Source organism: Vespa mandarinia, chromosome 15, assembly GCF_050613455.1.
Source record: "Vespa mandarinia isolate Hongniang chromosome 15, ASM5061345v1, whole genome shotgun sequence".
Lineage (NCBI taxonomy): Eukaryota > Metazoa > Arthropoda > Insecta > Hymenoptera > Vespidae > Vespa > Vespa mandarinia.
This window is the reverse complement of record NC_140824.1, coordinates 3,380,001-3,402,621: the sequence shown is the minus strand read 5'-3', so window position 1 is coordinate 3,402,621 and position 22,621 is coordinate 3,380,001. Positions and strand designations below refer to the sequence as shown.

Below are 22,621 nucleotides of genomic sequence, written 5' to 3'. Positions count from 1 at the left end.
GGAGATAAGTTTTTTTTCTTTCTTTTTTTTCTTCTTTCTTTCTTTTTTCTTTGGAAAAATATGGATAACGTATTTTATTCGTCATTATGTTTGTCATGTCTCTTTTTATTATTTTTTTTTTTTTTTTATTTTTATCGACGATAGATCCTTTTCTTTCCCTATCCCTCCTTCTTTTTCCCCTCCCCTCCATCTTCGAATTCTTCGAGAAAACAGTGGCCGTCTCGTAGATTGCTTCCGGTGTGAGCGTGTGGTTCTTTCTTTGTACGAGGGACCCATCGTGTACACCTCCAACGATGTTTTTGCTTCCAAGTATCCCTGTCCGTGGGAGTTCTCGATGAAGTCGTTGATCCTTCCGACAAGGTAGGTAAGGACGTTTTGTGGAACGAGCCGGGCGGCCGTAACCCTCCAACAACGTTCTCTATATCTATCTTTTCTTTAGACAGATCTCACGCATTTTCAAAGAAACACTGAATGGGATCTCGTCAAATAGAAAAATTATTCTCCATGGTATATAAACAAACAAGTAAACAAAAGAGATCACTATGTCCAAACATTTACTGAAAATAATGTATCCGACGTTCGAATTTTGCGTATCTAAATCATACGTTTTTTTTTCCTTCATCTTTTTTTCAACTTCCATTCGAAAAACAAAAAAGTATTAGAAGAATCCTGAAATATTAAAAAAGAAAAAAAAAAATAAAGAGAGAGAAAAAAATAAACTGATCGCGCCAATGAAATTTTCTTCTCCTTTTTTTTTTATTAATTTTTTTATTCTTCTTTTTTTTTCTCCTTCTTCATCATATATTCATTTTTACAATATTCGTATTGTACCCGTCCGATCTTCCATCACGAATAAGTTCAAAAAGATTTTGCAATAATAATAATAATAATAATAATGATAATAATAATAATAATAATAATAATAATAATAATAATAATAATAATAATAATAATAATAATACTAATAATAATAATAATAAAAATAATAAAAATAATAATAATAATTGAATAAAAATTTCAAAATTTGTCGATCACAATTACAAAAGATATTCGTATCTATAAGACAAGGGATCAATTGAGAAAGTATTTATCGGGATAGGTATGAATGAGTTGAAGAGAAGAAAAGGAAAACGCGAAGGAAAAAAAGGAAAGAAAGAAAATGGGATAGGGATACGGGGAAGGGTGAGGATGAGGGTGGGGGTGGGGGTTGGGGGAGGGGAGGGAAAAAGGGAAGAAATGGACAAGTCCATCCGGGAATTCCAAGTTCCCGCGTGGAGGAGGAGTCTCGCGATGTAAAATGGCCGTTGGGTGCAGCATTGTCGCGGGCCCTTTTGCGGCTTGGCCCGACGTCGGCGTCGTCGGTCCCTGAAAGAGGAGTCTCGTCGAGGAGGTAGGAGTCTCTCCTGCTGATAAACGCGCCAGGAATTCCTACGGGGCACGGCGGTGCATCGCCACTGTTGCCGCCAGCGGTTTTTGGATAGGACCAAACGTGCTGCTATCTATCTTTCTTTCTCTCTCTCTCTCTCTCTCTCTCTCTCTCTTGCTCTCTCTTGCTCTCTCTTGCTCTCTCTTTTTCTCACATATAGAGTCTATCATGGCACAGTACGATAATCGATATTATCCTGGAGAGAATCGTTTTTAATCTCTCTTTCTCTCTTTCTCTCTCTCTCTCTCTCTCTCTCTCACTCTCTCTCTCTCTCTATTTATCTCTATTACTCTCTCTTTCTCTCTTCATTTCTTTTTCATTATATATCACTCTATCTCTCTTTTCTAGTTTCCTCTTTGAGTAATGATCCTCACGATCGCTTCAAAATCGGTTCCTTCGATCGGAACAACTCCTTCAGGCTCGCGAGAAGATCTCATCCATCGTATATAGAGTAGTAAGACGTTAAGGTAATTGCTTAATGAACGAGCGTACGGCGATCGTGCTATTAAAAAATACCTGATCGATTGATCGAGATCGGTTATCGATCGTGTACCCATCGTTAAACTCGATTGAGTCGCTTCAAGCTGATTAATCTCTTAAGTATTATTATTATTACTATTATTATTATTATTATTATTATTATTTCTCTTACTTTCTAACGAATCGATACGAATCGATCGATCGATCGATCGATCGATCGATCGATCGATATTTGCGATTTAAGATCACGTTGCTTCTGTTTTTAGAATCTGACCTCTCTCTCTCTCTCTCTTTCTATATATATATTTTTTTTTTTTCTTAAGAAAGATCGGCAGATCTCGAGGCGACATCAGGGCGGTTCCTGATTTCGTGCACCTGTTGTTTTTGTCGGCGTGCGATAAGATCGGCACAACGACGGCATTCTCTCTCTCTCTCTCTCTCTCTCTCTCCTTCTCTCTCTCTCCTTCTCTCTCTCTCCTTCTCTCTCTCTCTCTCTCTCTTTCTCTCTCTCTTTCTCTTTCTCTCGTTTGATGTTCCTCGTGCCCGGAGCCTGTGCCACGAGCAAAGCTGCTATTAAGGTATCATTACGTTCGCCCGGCTGCCACGCGGTTATTCGAAACGCGAGTAAGCCAACTCTTATCCTTTTTCTACGATCGCCGAAATATTTGTACGAGTCATCTCGAATGAAAACTCCAATTTGATTTTCTATCTTAGTTCTGTTGTAACATTTGTGATAGTCATCGTGTATATAATATAATAACGAGTTAAACTCTTATCTATTATTCTTTTTGTCTTTTTTTCCTTTCTTCCATTTTTTTTTCTGTTGCTTTTTCTTTTTCTTTCCTTTTACGACGATCATTCTTTATTTCAATTGCAATTAAAAAATTATTTTCATTGTACTTTTGAAAAATCGTTAAATTATTTATACGATCGATGTAATTTAATTATTGTCACGTGTCTTTCTTTCGAGTATTCTATTTTTCTTATTTTTCTTTTTTTTCTTTTTTTTTGGTTATACCATAAAAAGAATACTTTTTCAGAACAGAGAAAGAAGGAAGAAGAAGAAATAGAGAAAGAAAAGAAAGATAATAGAAAGAAAATTCTATTATAAATATAAAGATTATGGAACACACGAGATGCATTTATAAAATTGATAGAATGAAAATCGTACTCTATGTAAGTACTTATATATATATATATATATATATGTATATATATGTATGTATATGTATGTATGTATGTACAGTAGTTACAAGTGCTCGTGAATTGGCCTTAGGATCAGCCAAGGATAAAGATATATTGTAGATAAGCCGTGAGCGAGTACATACACCTGCGCAATGGCGAGTCTCTTGGAACAGGCCGTAAAACTTAATTAACCCCTTCGTCGAAGGAAGATTTATTTTCCCTCGACGATTTCGCACCGATCCGAATACGTGCACGTCCATATAACGTCGAGATTCACGCGTATATGAAGATTTAAAGAAATATAACAATGGAGGAAGGAAGTCGTTAATTTCTTAAATTTTTATATATACACATACACACACACACATATATGTATATATATATATATATATATAAATATATTTAATTATAATCTTTACACATAGTGAATTATACAGTATGTTACAATAAACGTCACGTGTGTATTCATTCATCGTAATTATTTGACATATTGTATGATAAAACATTAATAAGGAAGAAAACAAAAAAAAAAAAAATAAGTATCGATAATAATACAAAATTTTTATTTTTTTCTTTTTTTTCTTTTTTTTTTTTTTTTTTTTTTTTCATTAATAGAAATATAAAGATTTAATGTGTTTCTCATTAGGAATATTTAAAAATTTGTAATTTTAACAGAAAGCAATTTATCATTCTTATATAATATAATATAATATAATATAATATATAATACTTTGTTTAATAATTTATGTTCTACGAAGTGGAGGAACGAAATACGTAGTCGTCTTCGAAAATGGTTCGTTTACTCTATCTATCCCAATACACATATGTATAATATATACTCATATATATGTATATATACCAACATATATATATATATATAAAAACACACACACATACACATACACACGCATATATATATATATATATATATCTATTCTCATCTTCCTTACTTCAGAACTCTTGCTTCGTTCCAATGCTTTTTGCCTTGTAACGAGCTCTCGTCTCACTTGGAAACTTTAACTACTATGTACCTAGTGACGTACGGGGTACTTAATTCGAGCCTGCACACGCGTGCCTTCGAGATCTTCTCTTGAAACGTTCTGGAAGGATAGATAGTGAGAGACAGAGACAGAGACAGAACAGTGAAAGAGAGTGAGAAAGAGTGAGATAGAGATAGAGAGAGAGAGAGAGAGAGAGAGAGAGAGAGAGAGAGAGACAAAGCTACGTACATCCATTTTCGGCTAATTATACATCGTCCCTTCGTAAGAGGCACTAAACTTCAGCGGCGTGCTCGTAAAAGACACGTCACGAGAAGGGCTGCTTCCTCACGTATATATATATATATATATATACACACACACACACACATATATATATATATATACATATACATGGATGTATAGGTGTTATGTAGGTATATGTGAGAGAGAAAGTTCGCTTTCATAAAAAGCTCTCTCACGGCGTAACGGACCAGGCTCGCAAAGGGCGAACTGGTTAACCGCTCGTTCGAGAGCCAGTAAACGTTACCCGTAATCGTGTTACAGCCTTTTATTGCGGCAATGAAAAGAAGTATTAATCGATGTACTTACACCTTTATCACTCGACTCGAATGCCGCCGGGGTCCCGGTATAATCCGATTTTCGGACGTTTCAACCTCCTCTCTCTCTCTCTCTCTCTCTCTCTTTCCTTTTCTCTTTCTCTTTGTTTCTGTTTTCTGTATGTCCCTCTTCATCTCTTTTTCTTTTTTTTTTTATCTTTCCTTCTTCTTTTTACCTTTTTAAGTACAACCGCAATAAGTGTCTTATGCAATCATCATCGCCAATAACGTTGCTATAATTTTTGGATAGAAATTCAATTTCATAATTTTTCCTGTTTCTTCTTTTTTCTTTTTTTTTTTTCTTTAATTGAATTTATATACCGTCCTCCCTCCCTCCCTCCATCCGCCGTTATATATTCGTACATTTTTTTTTTTCCATAACTTTGAACAACTTTCGACAATTAGGAATTGAACATAATTACATTCCTCAATCTTCGAAATAAATTGTGTAAAATAATAATTTTAAGAGGAACGATTATACGTTTTCTTTTTATAATGTAGAAATAAAGGGAGAGACAGATAGAGTAAGGAAATATTTCTATGCGTACACGTGTTCATTTTATTTTAAGTGAATAAAGTCCGATTAAGACGTAGAAAATGCGATTACAATATTAAGAAATGCAAAGTAACGTCTATTGATCCAAAGATAAAGTCTTATGACTATATTTATTTGAGAAAAATATTTGCGATACGTTTTTATCAGAGAATACAACGAGATTTTATTTTTTATTTCTTTTTTATTTTTATTTATTTATTTATTTATTTATTTATTTATTTATTTATTTATTTATTTATTTATTTATTTATTTATTTATTTATTTATTTATTTATTTATTTATTTATTTATTTATTTATTTATTTATTTATTTATTTATTTATTTATTTATTTATTTATTTATTTATTTATTTATTTATTTATTTATTTATTTATTTATTTATTTATTTATTTATTTATTTATTTTTCATTCACAGAGCACAGCTGAAGTTAATTTAAATCGTAATTAATACGAATTACACTTTAATCTTATATTTCTTTTTCTTTTTTTTTCTTTTTTCTTTTTTTTTTTAATAGTGATCATTGTTCAATACTTATGTGAAATCATTAAGAAATTATTTCAATTATGGTTATCGAATAAAGAAGTATATAGAAATATGTGCGATTAAAAGTTGTTTTTTTCCTTTGAAATTATTTAAAAAATTTTCAATGATATTGTTAACATATACGATATTATTACATTCTTTGTTCTGAAGAATAATGAGATAATCTGAATAAGTCGAGCAAGTCAATCCCCAAGAGAAGACACCTTTATAAAGAGAAGATTTCAAAGATCCCGTCGACCAGCTGTAAACTATCCGCGAAGCTGCTTTTCATCCCTAAGGAACGTCTCCCTTGGTAATAATGACACAAAGATACCGCTTTACTCTCTCCTATGAGAAAGGTGAAATGAGGAGGGAGGGAGGGAGGGTGGGGATGGACAAAGGACTGAGGAAAAGCGGTTGGCGATTTCTCAGAACTAAAATGCCCTTAAACCAAGGTCATGGTTCGTTAGCGCCATTGTGACCCAGTCCAAATATTATTGGATTATGTCCTGGACCTACAGCGACGATTCTCTCTCTCTCTCTCTCTCTCTTTCACACTCTTTATTTCTCACTCTCTCTCTCTCTCTCTCTCTCTCTCTTTTCTTTGTCGTTATAGTGACGGCACATCGAAACTGATGACTTCATGCGTGACTTTCAGAAATAAAATGAAGAGAAATCCATTCGGGAAATGTGACGTTCCTTTGATATTAAAGATCGAGAAAGAATTTGTGATCTGACTTTTGTCCTCTTTTCTTTTTTTTTTCTTTTTTTTTTTTCTTTTTTTCTTTTTTCTTTCGTTTATTTATTTCTTTTCTTATCTCTTGCCATTTAAAAGATAGACGATTAATATCGAATCGTTAAATTTTCTCGACTCGTATCTTTTAATAATCATTATCGTTAATAATATTATTAATTTAAATTGCTACGTTGAAATTTATTCAATTAATTTTTCTATCGTTGCCGCGATTGTTAGGATTGTTGTCCTTATCGAATTTATCCAAAATGTCCAATCGTAAAAAGGAACCAACGATGGATCGTGCCGTGGATGCTGCTCTACCTATACCACCTTCCGTTGAACTACTAGTGCCGATACTACTTTTTGATATTTTTACTGGTTTCGTTTCGAGACTGATATTAATGGCGAATTTCAATTCTGCTATGAAAGCCTCCCAAGGAGTGACCTGTAAAAACGAACAAACGAACAAATAAACAAACGAATAAATTAAAAGAAGAAAAAAAAAACAAGAAAGAAAGAAGGAAAAAGAAAACACAAGAAGAAAAAAATATATGTACGAAGAGAAAATAAAAAAAAATGTTTAATGGCGGCAAAGTTTTCTTAAAACTTTTAGAAAATTTTTCAAAGCTTTTTCAAACTTTTTCAAATTTCTATCGAAACTTTCTACCTTAAATTTTGAATAAATTTTCAATTCGTATTCCATTCCCATAGATAGATATCGTGGTGGAAATATCATAGACCCAAATAAAAAAAAAAAAAAAAAAAAAAAAAAAAAAAAAATCGTTATAAAGAGGAATCTGGAAAAGGGAGTTACCTTTTCTTCGACCGCAACTTTACGTATGTTCCAAAGAAATTCAAATATGGCGATGATAAGAGACGCTGCACAACCCAACATCAATACGAGAAAGACACCTCCTACATTGGCCAATCCTAATTCGATCGAATTTGCTTCCTTATCACTTTCATCCTTTTTACACTTACCACCGCCTCGTTCCTGCCACCATTTTGTTTTCAATTCCGACAATGTACCTTTTTCTTGTAGAGTCAGTATTGCGCCACTTATCGGTGTTCTATATGGTGAATCTAATAACATTGAATCAATTCAATATATATATATATATATATATATATATATATATATATATATATATAATATTGTATTGTAAATTTTATATAATTCTCTCTCTTTCTTTTTCTCTCTTTTAAAAATTAAAAATCATACATTTAATGGAATATAATTGTCACTTACTACGGGGCAAAGCTATCCCATAACCCTTGTTATCGATCAACGAACCAATTTGTTGTAGGTCACAATTTCTTTCCATTTTATATTCGATCGTCGTTGATTCCATTAAAAATGCATATGCCCTTTTATCTTTAACCACACGCTCGACTCCCTCATCATTTGTTGCCGTAAAGACAGATGGTCTTGCCTCTGCCATGGTTGCCCACATACGTTGATAAGTCGAATAATTCGAATCCTATAGAAAGAAAACTTTCATACGGATTCGATTAATCGACGAATAGAATTAATCGTATTAGGACGAAATACTAACTCTGAAAAAAGCCGAAGTCGATCCTCCATCAACCGCACCGTATTTGATTTTAGTTTGTTTTGCAAGTTCTTCGACATTTGTAATGGGATTATCCATTTTATCGATGGTCAGGAACGCTGCCAAATTTGCGGTATAACTCGAGACCATAATCAGTGTGAAGAACCACCACATTCCGGCGACCATACGTATCGATGGCGCTCTAAAATCGATTAGAATTATATTTAACTTATTATCATAGCTTTTCGATTAATAGATTCCAAATAAAATCACGATCGTTAACTATTAATATTACATTGATTATATACAATTTTTATTTATCTATTTTATAAAACTTTGTAATCATTTATCCGAACTAATTGAAAATCTATCTATACAAAATACGATTACGCATGGTTATTTTAATAGTATAAAAATGTTCAATCATCAATTCAATGTCATATTTGTGATTTAGATTAAGAAGATATTTCCTTCTTTCCTTCCAAAAAAAAAGAAAAAAAGAAAAAAAACAAAAATCAAACGACAATTTCCTAAACACAAATGTCACACGAGTTAGATATACGAAAATCGTGTCTCGAAATAAGTTTTTCTGTGATAGTAATTAAACATTTATTTCGTCCATGTAAACTTCGTAGATCGAAGAATTTGAAAAAAAAAGAAAAAAAAAAACAGACAAGGAAAACAAGAAAAGAAAAATATAGAAAAAAGAAATCATAAAGTATCCAAAAGTAGCGGGAGGAACGCATAACGTTCTCCTAATTAAGCAAAGGATTAAAAGGGCCGCATATGTAAATGGCGCTTGTTTGTTTGCCGACGATCTTTCTTGTACGCGTGCGCGCACTTGTGTGTGATACATTTCAGTGCGTACGTTAGTGCGGTGCGTACGTATATATGTGTGTGTGTGTATACGTGCATTGTATGTGTGTGTGTGTATACGTGCATTGTATGTGTGTGTGTATGTGTGTATGATGTTCCTCTCTCTGTCTCTCTCTCTCTCTCTCTCTCTCTCTCTGTGTGTGTTTCTGTCTCTATCTCTCTTATTGAACGAAGAACACAAGGTATCCTACGTAGAGTGGAATCAACGATGGGAGGAGGTGTAAGAGGTGGAGGAAGAGGAAGACGACGGCAGTTAGGTGTCTTTGGTCGGTCGTCGCCCAGTATGTGGCGAGCAAACATGCACGATGTCACGGACAGAGAGTTAGCGCCGTGCCGGCGCTAATAAGTGGGAAGCCGACTCAAATACGTCCGGCAAACAGCGCCTCGTTAAGCTTAATTGTCGTGACAAAAAAAGAGAAGTCTTGGTCCTAAAAAAAAAAAAAAAAAAAAAACCAAAACAAAACAAAACAAAACAAAAAAGAAGAAGAAGAAGAGAGGAGTAAGTAGAAGAAGAAGAGGAAGAAGAAGAAGAAGTAGATGAAGATGAAGAAGGATAGAAAAAAAGAACCATATACATGGAAGCTACTACGCAACCTGAATCCTTCGTTTCTTTTATTTTTTTTTTTTCCCTTTTTTTTTTTCCTTTTGTTTCGTTTTCTTTTTATTTCTTATGCTTCTTCTCGTATGATCTTTTCCCTACGATCGATATCAATTTTATTAATCATTCGAATAGATTAATAAAATAATTTCATTCGTATATAAATCTTATCGATTTTGATATTTACGAAAGTTTTTATCCGATATATTTTATTTATTGTAAACTTTATAAACGATTAATAGATATAATTATAGATTTTTAATAGATATCTAGCCTTTGATAAATAATTCATTGTTAATAAACGAAAAGAAATTTATTTATATTGCGTATAAATGATATAATTATTTATTATATCGTATAAAAGTATTTCGTTTCTTCGATTTCGTGATATTACAAATCCTTGGAATCATTTCGTTCAGATCGTTTTTGTATAGTTATGAAATTTAAGTAGGTACAGAAATTTCTCTCTATCTAGGTCATGTACTTGTGATTCCGGATAACATAGGGGATTTAATGTTATTAGGATAGGAAATCAGGCTTTTGTATATCCGGCTTATCGAATTCAAGTATTGGGAAAGTGAAATTTGAATATAGTCGAATATGTATATATATCTATATATATATATATATATATATATATATATATATATATATATATATATATATATCTGGTTATTTGGATTAGAGTTTTAAATAGTAATAAGTTCGTACGTTCATTCTAACTTAGTTTTGGAAATTTTCCTTTTTTTTCTTTTTTTTTTTCTTTTTTTTTCTTTCTTTCCCATTTTTCCTTTATTCATATCATCGTCAAATCTATTATGATTTAAAAAAAAAAAATCGATGTATAACGAATAAATTCTTACTGCGGTAGAATGTCGGAACCTTGTTGCATAAGCGAGCCTACGGTCAACCACAATGAATTCTTCAAGTCGAAATTATTTTCTAGTTCCTCGGGATCAGGATTGCATGGATGAGGATTGTTCCATTCTCCCGGTGCCATTCTAAAGATAAAAAACGAAAGAATTAATCCTACATATTTCTCTCACATGTACGCCATTCTTTATCATGATCTTCTCTTTCTCTCTCTCTCTCTCTCTCTCTCTCTCTCTCTGTCTCTCTGTGTCTCTCTATCTTCGTTTACCTAGCTTGTAAGTATAACATCAAAGAGACTATCAGATAAGCAGTAGCCATGTATATCCAGACGTCGGTAGACAATGGTTTTAGAAAAGAAAAAAGTTCAGGCTCCTTCTCTTCAGCCTTACTGAATAATATACTGATGCCTGTTAATAAAAAAAAAAAAAAAAAAAAAAACAAAAAGAAAAAATAAATAAATAAATAAATAAATAATCGGTCATACGAATATTACGATATTACGATATACCAAGATTCATAAATGGCATTGTAAAGTCCACTATACTTTCTCTCGATGACGTTATAGTTAAATCGCATATTGCAAGATCAGCTTCCTGATAAAAATTATTTTAATTCTTTTAACGAATTAATGATGAAACTTTTGATAATTATTATATCATAGAATTTTTTTACTTACGTGATCTAAAAGTAATCTCATCAAACCGTTCCAAGATTTTTTTTTGGGATTGTACGAACCATATTGATTATCAGGTACCAACATAAAGGTATATTTGAATTTGAGAATCTTGGCAATATTCTCGATAACGTCTATGCAATATCCTTCGTAATATTTTTTATCGATCGCTATACCTCGAGTTGATCCATCGGTCACTTCTATCACGTATGGTTCGCCCTATGGAATTAAACAATTTTTGTTTTTTTTTCAATCGATTAAGAGATATTAAAAGATGATATATATATATATATATATATATATATATATATATATTAAAATGTAACTATTTAACGTACCACTTTAGTGGCAATCCTGAAATGAGTCTGTTCGATAGATTTGAACAAATAACTTTCAAGTTCCTGTTTACTGCGAGTAGAATGAACACCTTTTTCATCCCAATATCCCATTTCGATACTGCTAAAACCACGGAAATCCAAAAGACGAAGTTCGAAGTTACGTCTGCGACCAATCTCATCGAAACTGATTAATCCTGTTATTTGCCCTTTCATTGGTAGCTATCAATAAAATTGAGAAATTTATGAAAGAAATATTAATATTTGTCATTCGACACACTGAATTTTTACAAATAGGAAATTTCAATTGATTTGAATTTGATTATTATTATCATTGGTAAGAAATAAATTTGGAAAAATATCAATCAAATTCCATTAGTTTTATATGATCGCAATTTCTTTTTTTTCTTTTTTTTTTTTTTTTTTCTTTCTTTTTTTTCTCCATTTGACATTTCTTACGAACGATCATTGGAAATTAATCGCTTGAAGAATAATTATTTTAATATCTCGGTCATATATCTCTCGATCAGATAAAATATCGTAAATTGCAATGATTATGTAAATGAGTAAATAAAGTCGTAAAGGGTCGGTAATAAAAGAATTCGTAAATTTTATTCGTCGATATATAAACGTGATACTATTTTAGAAACGTAGAAGAGAGAGAAACGTCAGTAAGTAGATTAAACGTAAAAGTTTACCTCTCGTATGATGCTGGTAATGTTGGGACCTGCCTCATATTTCTTTTCATCGTCGCAAGAGAGCGGTACCGGGATGATAGAAATAGAATCATCGCTATCACTGTTCCTTGCATATAGGATTTTCAAAGCATTGTACAAAAGGAAAACAGCATCATAAAGGACCGCACTCTCTGCCTAGAAAGCAATACAAAAAATAAATCCATATAAAATAATACATCGGGGATCGATCGATCATTGTTGTTGGATAATTAATATTGTTCCGAATGAGAAAAGAAAACGAAAACAAAACAAAAAAAAAAAACAAAAAAGAGAGAAAAAAGTCACTTAATTCACTGTCGACTTTAAATTACGAATATCGATAAAAAGAAACGACGTACAATTGAATCGTGCTTCCGTTGCTTTTTCGTCAAACTAATAATATTTTTCATATATACATACATTACATATGTATGTAAATGGAAATAAAAATCTCGATTTTTTTTCTTTCTTTCTTTCTTTTCTTTTTTTTCTCTTTTTTTTTTTTTTTTTTTTTTTCATTCGTATCCATCGAAATATCGTATTGTTTCTATATATATTTGTATCTATATACGTACATACGTATATGTATATATATATATATATATATATATATATATATATATATGTATATGTATACACGTATCTCGTAATTTCGAGTTATGCATTATCACTCGATGCGTGACTCAACGTCGATCAGGAGGCATTAAATCATCCAATAATTTGTTGGGCAACGCATATCGTTGATTTAATATTCCTTCAAAACTCGAGTTTATGCGATTTGATAAAGTAACATTGTTTACGAATAAACGATACAATGATAAACGAAAAATTGTATATAAATGTTACTACGTATTGCTCATTCTTATCTTACGATTTTTCTTTAATTTCATATTCAATAAAATATTGAGACTTTTAAATAATCGTTATAGATTAGTAATATTAATAAAGAAGATTAAATTTTCATCGAATATCATTGTTATCGATTTAGATATCGATATTATTTATTATTATAAATTATAAAATATCCGTTTATCAAAAATAATTTATGAATAAATATATATATATACACACGTGTGTAAATAAAAACAATTTGAGTCACGTTCTTTCGTAGTACGCATACGTATGATATTTGTAACAGTAAAGCAGGTCACGAAGCTTTAGTTTAATTCAAATATTCATCTCGTTAACACGTTTTTAATTTATTGTTCTTCGTATATTATTATATATTTATATTATTATATATATTATATATATTATATATTATATATTATTATATATATCCTATATTATTATATATATTATATATATATATATATATATATATATATATATGTTATAAAATCGTACGATACGTTTATCGATACGAGGTGTTTGATTGTGTACATATATATATATTATATATATATATATATATATATATATAAATGTAAATATACACAGTCTAGGTAAGGACTTTACGTATATATAACAACATCTCTTTTGTATGTATTTGTAAGTAAAGAGAAAGGTCAAACAAAGCCTTAGTTCAGTTCTAATATTCATTTTGTTAAGACGTATATAATTTGTCGTTCACGAATAGTTATAACGTAAGCTATAAAATTATATAGACGTTTTATGAGTTAGAAACATTTAATATTTGTTAAAGTGAAATAAGATATATTATTTCTTAAAGAAAAAAAAAAAAAAAGAAAAAAAAATAATTTATATTTATACGATCGATTTGTTCGCTCATTCGTTTATTTGTATCTCTTTTCTTCTCTCCTTCCATTAACACTAGATTGCCCAAGGAACTCATTTTGACTGCTTTGTAATTTCAATTAGAAGAACAATTATTTATATAATGACACAATTTCTTAGAATTTTTTTTTTTATTGTTAATCTTTATTAATAACTTGTTATATAATTGTAAATAATATAAAAAAAATATTAAAAATAAATTTTAAACAAAATTTCGAAACACATTAGTTATTCGATTATATATACAATGCTGTCATTTTGACTGTTTTTGGACAATATACAGGTATATACTAAGTTTTGGTCTTTCTAGTGTAAAAAAAAAAAGTATAAAATTATAAAACAGATTTTATTATATTGAACATGTAAAACGATTTCATTCGTAGTAGCCTAATGAAAAGAGAATTAAGGTGGTGTCGCGTCAGGTGTTCCTAAGCACCGTGTCGTCGTAAGAGTAGATTTCGTGGAACGAGTGTTTCAGGTTCTACCTTTCGAAAACGGGTATACCGGTTGTGCCAGGGCCATCCTTAGATAGAGTTAATGAAGAAATTACCTCGAGTGCGGTTTGAAAGCCGCCGAGGAGAGGGAGGGAGGGAGGGAGGGAGGGGTGGGGCGGGTTCGGGGGCGGGGAGGACACACGACCGTTTAAACAATTGTTCCGCGTGAGAGTCCTCCGTCGACGCAAAACGAGTTTATTATGCGCTCGACGAAAGAGAGCACCATGATTAAAACACGCTGATACAGACGGTGTAACATCACGTCGTGTAACTATGACACAACGACGACGATGTTTGACAAGCCCCGGCACATTCTCGACTGACTTTTCTTTCGGATTGCTAATTAAATTTTTTTTCTTCTTGTGAGGAAAAAAAGAGGGGAATAAAAGGAAAAAAAGGAAGAAAAAGTAAAAGAAAAGGAAAAAAAAATAAAAGATAAGAAATTAAACGTGCCTTCTCTCGTAGTGCCTTTTTCTTTTCCTTTTCTCTCTTTCTTTCTGTCTCTCTCTCTCTCTCTCTCTCTCTCTTTTATAATTTAAAGGAAAAAAAGAGGATTCTTTTTTTTTTAATTTCTTTTTTCATTCACGAGACACTTTCACTTATCCCACTCGACGACGTTTATTTATTATTCACGCGTTCTTTTTCATCTTTCTTTTTTCTCTGTAATTCGTATTACGTGTTTCCACTCTCCTCCCCCTTCCCCTTCACCCTTCACCAACCCCCGTTAATAATAACGTAATATGAACCGTTTATTTTGAAAGTGACCTAACTCCATTTGTCTATTTCTTCCAGTTACTATAATTACATTTATCTTATTTATCAGTAAAGCATTTCAGGTTGCTTATATTCCGAGCAAATATGATAATTCTTGACACATAAGTTTTCAGAGTTAGTTCAATAATTTAACCGTTTATTTTGAAAATGGCCTAACTCCATTTATACTTAAATCAATGAATGAAAATAAATATTTTAAAGTCCTGAATTTATTATCACTTCGGAGTAGATCAAGAAAGTTCGAAAATATTGTATTGACACTACTGTATAAAAATATCAGACAAATTACAACAGCAAAATTCTTCTTCATTTTCCCTATTTCTTCTTTTTATTTTTTTATAATAACAATAACGTCGACGAGAACGAATTGCCATTATCGTTAACAATGAATTCTTATTGAAAACATCATTATCGCAATTTGCACTTAATGAATACACAGAAACATTTTTTTCCAGGCGCGTATTTGCTTTCATAGTCTATATCGATAGCTTCTGCTGAACGCATATGTGCGCCCATAGTATTCACAGGGTTAATAGTATCTTCACAACACAGTTCTTCTAATCGCGGTGATTCTCACGGTAGTAGAACATTGTACATATAGTGAAAGTTGTTGACTACTGAGTATGTGTCTATTGAAAATATGACTACCAACTATAAATGATTATACCGACTACAAATGACTATACTGACCATACTGAATAAACAGACTATAAACGACTATTAGGACTAGACTGACTATAAATGACTAATAGGAATATAAATAACTATACTGACCATAGATGACTATGAGGACTATAAACGACTATAAGGACTATAAATGCCTATACTGACTATAAATGACTATAAGGACTATATTGACTGAAAATGACTATACCGACTATTGACTATATGGCTATCTTAGAAAAGGAGGAACGAGAAACTGATTTGGGCCCGCCACCAGGGGTATTTGGCCCAGCCCCACCTAGTTTAGCTCCGCATCCAGGTAGCTTAGCCACGCCCCCTGGGAAGATAGCCCCGCCCCCAGATAGTTTAGCCCCGCCCCCAGCTAGTTTAGCCCCGCCCCCCTGGAAAGTTAGCTCCGCCCCCAGCTAATTTAGCACCGCCCCCCTGGGAAGTTATCCCCGCCCCCAGCTAGTTTAGCCCCACCCCCAGCTAGTTTAGCCCCGCCCCCAACTGGTTTATCCCCGCCCCCTGGAAAGTTAGCCCCGCCCCCAGCTAGTTTAGCCCCGCCCCCAGTCAGTTTAGCTCCGCCCCCAGCTAGTTTAGCCCCGCCCCCTGGAAAGTTAGCCCCGCCTGCCTGCGCAGACGGACACTGCGCAGATACCCCGCCCACCTGCGCAGACGGATACTGCGCAGATACCTCGCCCCTTGGATACATAACCCCGCCCCTATTAGGTTAGCTGCGCCTCCTGTGTATTTAGTCATTCTTTCTCTCTCTTTCTCATTCTGTTATGCAAGAGAAGTTATTCTAAATTTCAGGTAGGAAGACTTTAAGTATCCTTATAAAAATTTTAATTGTCGTTCGTCTCATCTTAAAGAATTCTTTACGAACAGATGTTCCAATGCGCATTTGCGAAAAAAGATATATGAAACAATCTTATCGTAATGATTTAATTGATAAGAATGATTTTATTATAAATAGTATTATGCCTTAAATAACGTATTAATTTCTTCTCGTTTACCGACAAGTGTAAAAAAAAGAAGAATAAAAAAATTTGTTCGAATTGGAATCGAATAAATATTTCAGTGAAAAGCCTTACGTATCGTATTAGAAGGTTTATCCGAATAATTCGTTGCTTCGTTTGAGCAACGGTATTTCGATGAAACATTTATTATTCGTTTAAGAGTGATTATTGAAACAGAAGCTTTCCTCTTTTTTTTTGTTTTTTATTTATTTATTTATTGTTTTTTTTTATTTCCATAAAGTAATTCGTACAAATAAGACTTTATTATTTGAACGTCATTTTCCGTTTGTATATAATTTCAATTTGTAAAAATAAATTATTTTTCGATAACTTGAACGTGAATCATTGTAAAAATTATTATACAAATAAATGAAAATTCTTGAATTAAAAAGAAATAAAGAATATTTCTTTTTAATATAAAATTTTCTATATGACATCAATGAATGAAAATGAAAATTTTTAATTATTACCACGTCGGGATAGATCAAGAATGTTCGAAAATATTGTATTGATACCACTGTACAAAAATATCAGACAAATTACAATAGCAATATTCAAGGACATAATTAACCTATTACGATATATACCACCGGAACATCATGATTTCTTCAAATCCCTTTCACACACACAAAATCTAGATGTGTAGTAAATTGTTTTGTAATAAATTTATGTTAGTAATTTTGTACGTTATGTAGTTAAAAAATGTTTTGAATCGCATAAATTATGTTTTCGAAGTGTTTTAAACATATGTAAAATAAATTGAGTATTGTTGTTTTCAATTTGAAGCATTTTATATTATGTTGAATGGACTTGGGCACCTTCAAATTTTATAATCTGAATGTTAATTTTGAAAGTGGCCTAACTCCATTCTTGATAAGAAGACGCATATTATTCATTTAATAATTGCCACTATTTTAATAGGAACTATAAATTTAACACCCTTAGATACACTTAAGTAGTATGATTCATTAGTATCCTATACGTATATTTTTAAATTCATTGAAACGCAAACCCTTAAATATCTCGATTTGAAGATAAATGGAGTTAGGCCACATTCAAAATAAACAGCTCATATAATATTTGTAATAAGAGTCATTAATTAATTAATAAGTTTTTCATTTGAGAAGAGCATCCATGATGGTCTTAAATTTTCTATCGACTATTTTCACGCAAATACGAAATTGGTATTAATTAGGAGAAAGATAATAGGACGGTTCGATAATTTTATCAAGTTAAGTTAAATTAAGTTAAGTTAAGTTAAGTTAAGTTAATTAGTTTAAATAAATAATATGAGATTATATTAATTGAGTTATTTGTTAAATAGATATAAGTTAATACCTTAAATCGAAATTTGTAATAATAGAGGATTAATAAGAAATAAATTAATGATATTTTTCTTTCATCATCGGTGATCGTATGTAATAATAAATTTGTTTTTAATGTATTGAATATTATTCGTATAATTTAATTACCAAGTTGATACCGTCGACATTATTCTGTCGAAGACTGAAACCCGTAATGTTACCCTGGGTTGTGCCATTTCGTATTTCCAGAATTGGTAGTTTCGATGAGTCCTGCGAATCGAAATCGATAGAAGGATAGACATTATTTTAAAGAAATGTCGATGGCACACGCTGAATCTCTCTCTCTCTCTCTCTCTCTCTCTCTTTCTCTCTTTCTTTTTTTCTCTTTCGTGAAACCGAGCCAAGTCGAGCCTTACTAAAAGAGACAGGGTCCATCCTTGAGAACCATTTTTCTAACTATCCAGCCTGTCGCATGATCGAACGATTTGCTCCTTAATGGCCCATTAAGATCGACTTTATTTCTATCGGAAATCAAGTAAAAAGAAGAAGAAGAAGAAGGAAAAAAAAAGAAGGAAAAAAAAAAAACAAGAGGGGGAGAAAAAAGAATTGGTAAGCTTATCACCGAACTTCGAAAGAACTTTTAAATGGAAGAGCGAGATTAGGTATCTGCGTTAACTCTTAAAGGCTATCCAGAGTAAAATTTCTCTCCACATCATAGGAAAAAAAGAAAAAAAAAAGAAAAAAAAATAAAGAAAAAAAAGCAAAACTTTCTTTCAAATATATCTTTTGAAAAAAAAAATTAAATAAATAAGTAAATAAATAAATAAATAAACAAAGAGAGAAAAAAATACTACTTAACGAGAAATATATTATTTATTTGCAATTAGGATGCAATGCAGAAAATTAATTCTCATTATGTTTTCAAACTTTCAATTAACGCTTTTGTTGGTATGGCCTATCTATTATTTCGAGAATAAGATTATTATTATTATTATTATTATTATTATTATTATTATTATTATTATTATTATTATTATTATTAATAATTTATTATATAATTATTTTATTATATTATATAAAATTAATAATAATAATAATAATAATAATAATAATAATAATAATAATAATAATAATAATAATAATAATAATAATAATAATAATAACGATATTGTTCTATGAAATTTTCGTAATATCGTTCGGTCCTTGTATTTTTGGTTTTGAGAAGGAGGGAGGGAGGAAGGAAGAGAGGGGATACATGTTTCATAAGAAGATATGAAAGTTCTTCCTTGGCTATAATTTATACGACTTTCTTTTTAAACATTTATCTTTCAGTGATGGCGCTTGCGCACAGGAAATCAATAAGCGATCAACAAGTAATTTAGTCCGGGATGGCGAGCAAGCAACGCTGGAGAAGAATAATTACATTGTTTCGACATAATGAAGTAGTAAATACGAAGTTATCGGTAAAACGATCAATGAACATCCGCGCGTAATGGAGGTGAAATTTCGAACGGTGTATCCTTCGTGTCGAAACGATCTTAACTATCGATTTAATATCCGGTTTATGGGGATACATACTTATCGACTTGGCTCGACACGTTGATTAAAATCAAAACGAGGCGACACGAAGAGAAAAAACAAAGAAAGAAAGGAAGAAAAGAAAAAAAAAGAAAAAAAAAGAAAAGAAAAGAAAACAAATTATAATAAAAGAAACGAAAATTAATAAAAGAAAACGAAAAATTAATTAAACGAAAAATAATAAAAGAAAAAATGTCAAGCGAATTAGTACATTACGACATATTATATACTACATACTATTGTTTATATTACCATAATCGTAATTAGAAAACGACGTCTCATGATTTGAGCGATACTTTGTGTAGTATCGCTTGATACTTTCGTGTAGATTTTTCCCTTCAACTTTTTTTTCTTTTCTTTTTCTTTTTTTCTGTTCTCTTTTTTTTCCCCCACGAATAAAATACAAATTGAAATCTCTCGGTTATTGATAAAGAAAGAAAAGTTTGAAGCTACTGCAAAGAGAAATTGGTACAAGTTGTAAAAAATATATATTTCACTTGGGTTTAATGAAAAAGGGAAAAGAAAAGAAACAAACAAAAAAGAAAAAAGAAAAAAAAGAAAGAAAAAAGGAAAAGAGAGAAGGAAAAAATAAATAATATTCAAATAAATTCAAATCGCACGAAGTAGACGAAAGGAAAAAAGAAAAAAGAAAAAGATCACGTTTATATAAAAGTATCGTATAAACGATGATATCATTTATATTCGTATATAAAAAATAAAGTACAGCTTAAATCAAGAGACGTTTTTATTAATATATATATATATATACCATGTAGGTTATGATGAAATTCGTATACTCTCGAATCAAATTGACTTCCTTAGCTTGATATAAAATAGTCATTATATTCTCCGGTTTAACGTCGAGAATAATGTTATCGATCGGCAGTGTACCGACTTCTTTTAACACAGAACGATAATCAGGACCAGCGCCAAGATGACGAATTGTGATTGGATTATCCCTTTGCCTTTTCATCGTAAGAGCTTTTTGAATCCTTGACAGTCCGTCGTTCGTTTCGTAAATCGCCACGAAGCTTTTCCATTCGTTCCAAATCACAACATCCGCGATAGCCTAGAAAGAGATTACTCCAGGTTAAAATCACCTTTCGTTTTGAAAAAGAAGAAGAAGAAGAAGAAGAAGAAAAAAAAAGATAAAGAAAAAACCACCTTCTAAATGATATCAGGAAATAGAGTGGGTATTAAGAAGGGGGAAGAAGAAAAAAAAAAGAAGAAGAAGAAGAAGAAGAAGAAGACGAAGACGAAGTCCCTTTTTATCGAAAATCGATCGAACGTTAATTCAAGGATACTTATCTACTTTCTCTCTCTTTTTCTTTTCTTTTCTTTTCCTTTTTCTTTTTTTTTTTGTTCCTTTCCTTTAAATATTTTCCATCAATAGGTAACTAATATTTTAGTTTGTCCAATGAGAATTTCTCTTTTCTTTCCTTTTTCTTTTTCTATTTTTCCTTTTTTTTTTTTTTCTTCTCTTTTCTTTTTTTTTCTTTTCTCTTCAGCTATGTCGACAGAAGAGAAAATATGCAATCAGCGGATCAAATGTTTAGTCATAAAATTGCAATTTGATTAGGAAAAAAAAAAAAAAAATAAAGAAAAAAAAAGAAAAAAAGAAATAAGTTGGGATCACGATCCTTTTTCTTTTTCTTTTTCTTTTTCTTTTTCTTTTTCTTTTTTTTTTCAAATATATTTTTTATCGTTGTTCTATCGAAGAGAATCGATGGATCCTACAAATCGTAGGCGATTATAAAATTTGCGATGATATTACGATAGAAGTCCAAAAAAGAAAAATATATATATATTGTATTTCTCTTACCTTGCTGACCATTTCACTGTCTGGATAAATATTGATCGTCATTGGCGTAAGACTTTCGTTTACGTTGGGATCTAATTTTTCTTGTTCACGCCAAACATATTCAAAGTGTGGTATGTCGAAGTGCGTAGCTATACTAGCGACTATACCTCGTGTGTGAGGGCTTGAGGGCCCAAAGATAGCCGCCACGCCTTCCTCCAAAAGTTCGCAGACTGTGGAAAAGCAAGGAGAAACGGAGTCTGTACAACTTGGAGTTACCGCGAGAGTGCTCGTGAAAGATTTCATCCGCAAAAAGAATGAAATAAAGACAGAGAGAGAGAGAGAGAGAGAGAGAGAGAGAGAGAGAGAGAGAGAGAGAGAGAGAGAGGAGAATGAAATAGAAAGAAAGAGATACTCGCTAGCAGAGGACTTTGATTTAGTAGCCTGCAGAAATACTTTACCGTTGTCTACCTTCGTAAGAAATATAAAATCTAGTTTTTTCTTTGTTCCTTATTATTATTATTATTATTATTATTATTATTATTATTATTATTATTATTATTATTATTGTTATAATTTCGCTTGAACGTATTTTAATTAATTATAAGATTGGTTAGAAATAAAAATATTCCATTTTACCTGCGAGTTTAGTTTTAAAACTATCGATATTACTATCCACCATTTTGATATTCGATTGTAATTTAAATGCCGGTGCTGGATTTTCTTGTATTGTATCTAAGATGGCTCTGTCGAAGGCTGCTTTATATTCCATTTCATCTGGATGAAAGATAGCACCTGTGAATAGAAACGAGACATAGAGAAAGAGTGAGTGAGTGAGTGAGTGAGAGAGAGAGAGAGAGAGAGAGAGAGAGAGAGAGAGAGAGAGTGAAAGAAAATAAATAAATGATTTTATTTATTATTATATTGTATTGCATTATTAAAATTGAAATATATAATAATGCGTGTATATGACGAAAATAATAGATAAAATAATTATAATGTTTGATAAAGAAAATTTGTTAAATATTAGGTTGGAAACTATGAAACTGGCGTTTTTGTTTAGTTATTTATTTTTATTCAACGCCCGTTTCATAATTTCCAACCTAATACATTCGATCTATTT

General features: G+C 31.4%; 1 protein-coding gene across 3 annotated transcripts in view; it reads right to left on the bottom strand.

Moving 5' to 3' along the window:
• Nucleotides 1-6,336: 6,336 nt before the first annotated feature.
• The window catches only part of LOC118444569 (glutamate receptor ionotropic, kainate 2), a 54,498-nt gene continuing 38,213 nt past the window's right edge, over nt 6,337-22,621 (bottom strand). Inside the window, exons 3-17 of one of the 3 annotated variants that reach the window (XM_085661592.1) lie at nt 22,138-22,293; nt 21,523-21,731; nt 20,470-20,769; nt 18,291-18,392; nt 12,111-12,284; nt 11,416-11,634; nt 11,081-11,296; nt 10,913-10,997; nt 10,673-10,811; nt 10,395-10,532; nt 8,061-8,259; nt 7,754-7,985; nt 7,486-7,587; nt 7,319-7,419; nt 6,337-6,949 (exon numbers count right to left, since the gene is read on the bottom strand). In XM_085661592.1, coding sequence (XP_085517718.1) covers nt 6,707-6,949; nt 7,319-7,419; nt 7,486-7,587; nt 7,754-7,985; nt 8,061-8,259; nt 10,395-10,532; nt 10,673-10,811; nt 10,913-10,997; nt 11,081-11,296; nt 11,416-11,634; nt 12,111-12,284; nt 18,291-18,392; nt 20,470-20,769; nt 21,523-21,731; nt 22,138-22,293 — 2,615 coding nt within the window. In that variant the 3' untranslated portion in view covers nt 6,337-6,706. Of the gene's footprint in view, nt 6,950-7,318; nt 7,588-7,753; nt 7,986-8,060; nt 8,260-10,394; nt 10,533-10,672; nt 10,812-10,912; nt 10,998-11,080; nt 11,297-11,415; nt 11,635-12,110; nt 12,285-18,290; nt 18,393-20,469; nt 20,770-21,522; nt 21,732-22,137; nt 22,294-22,621 lie in introns of all 3 variants that reach the window. The other 2 variants (XM_035872962.2, XM_085661593.1) reach the window with 2 other exon arrangements.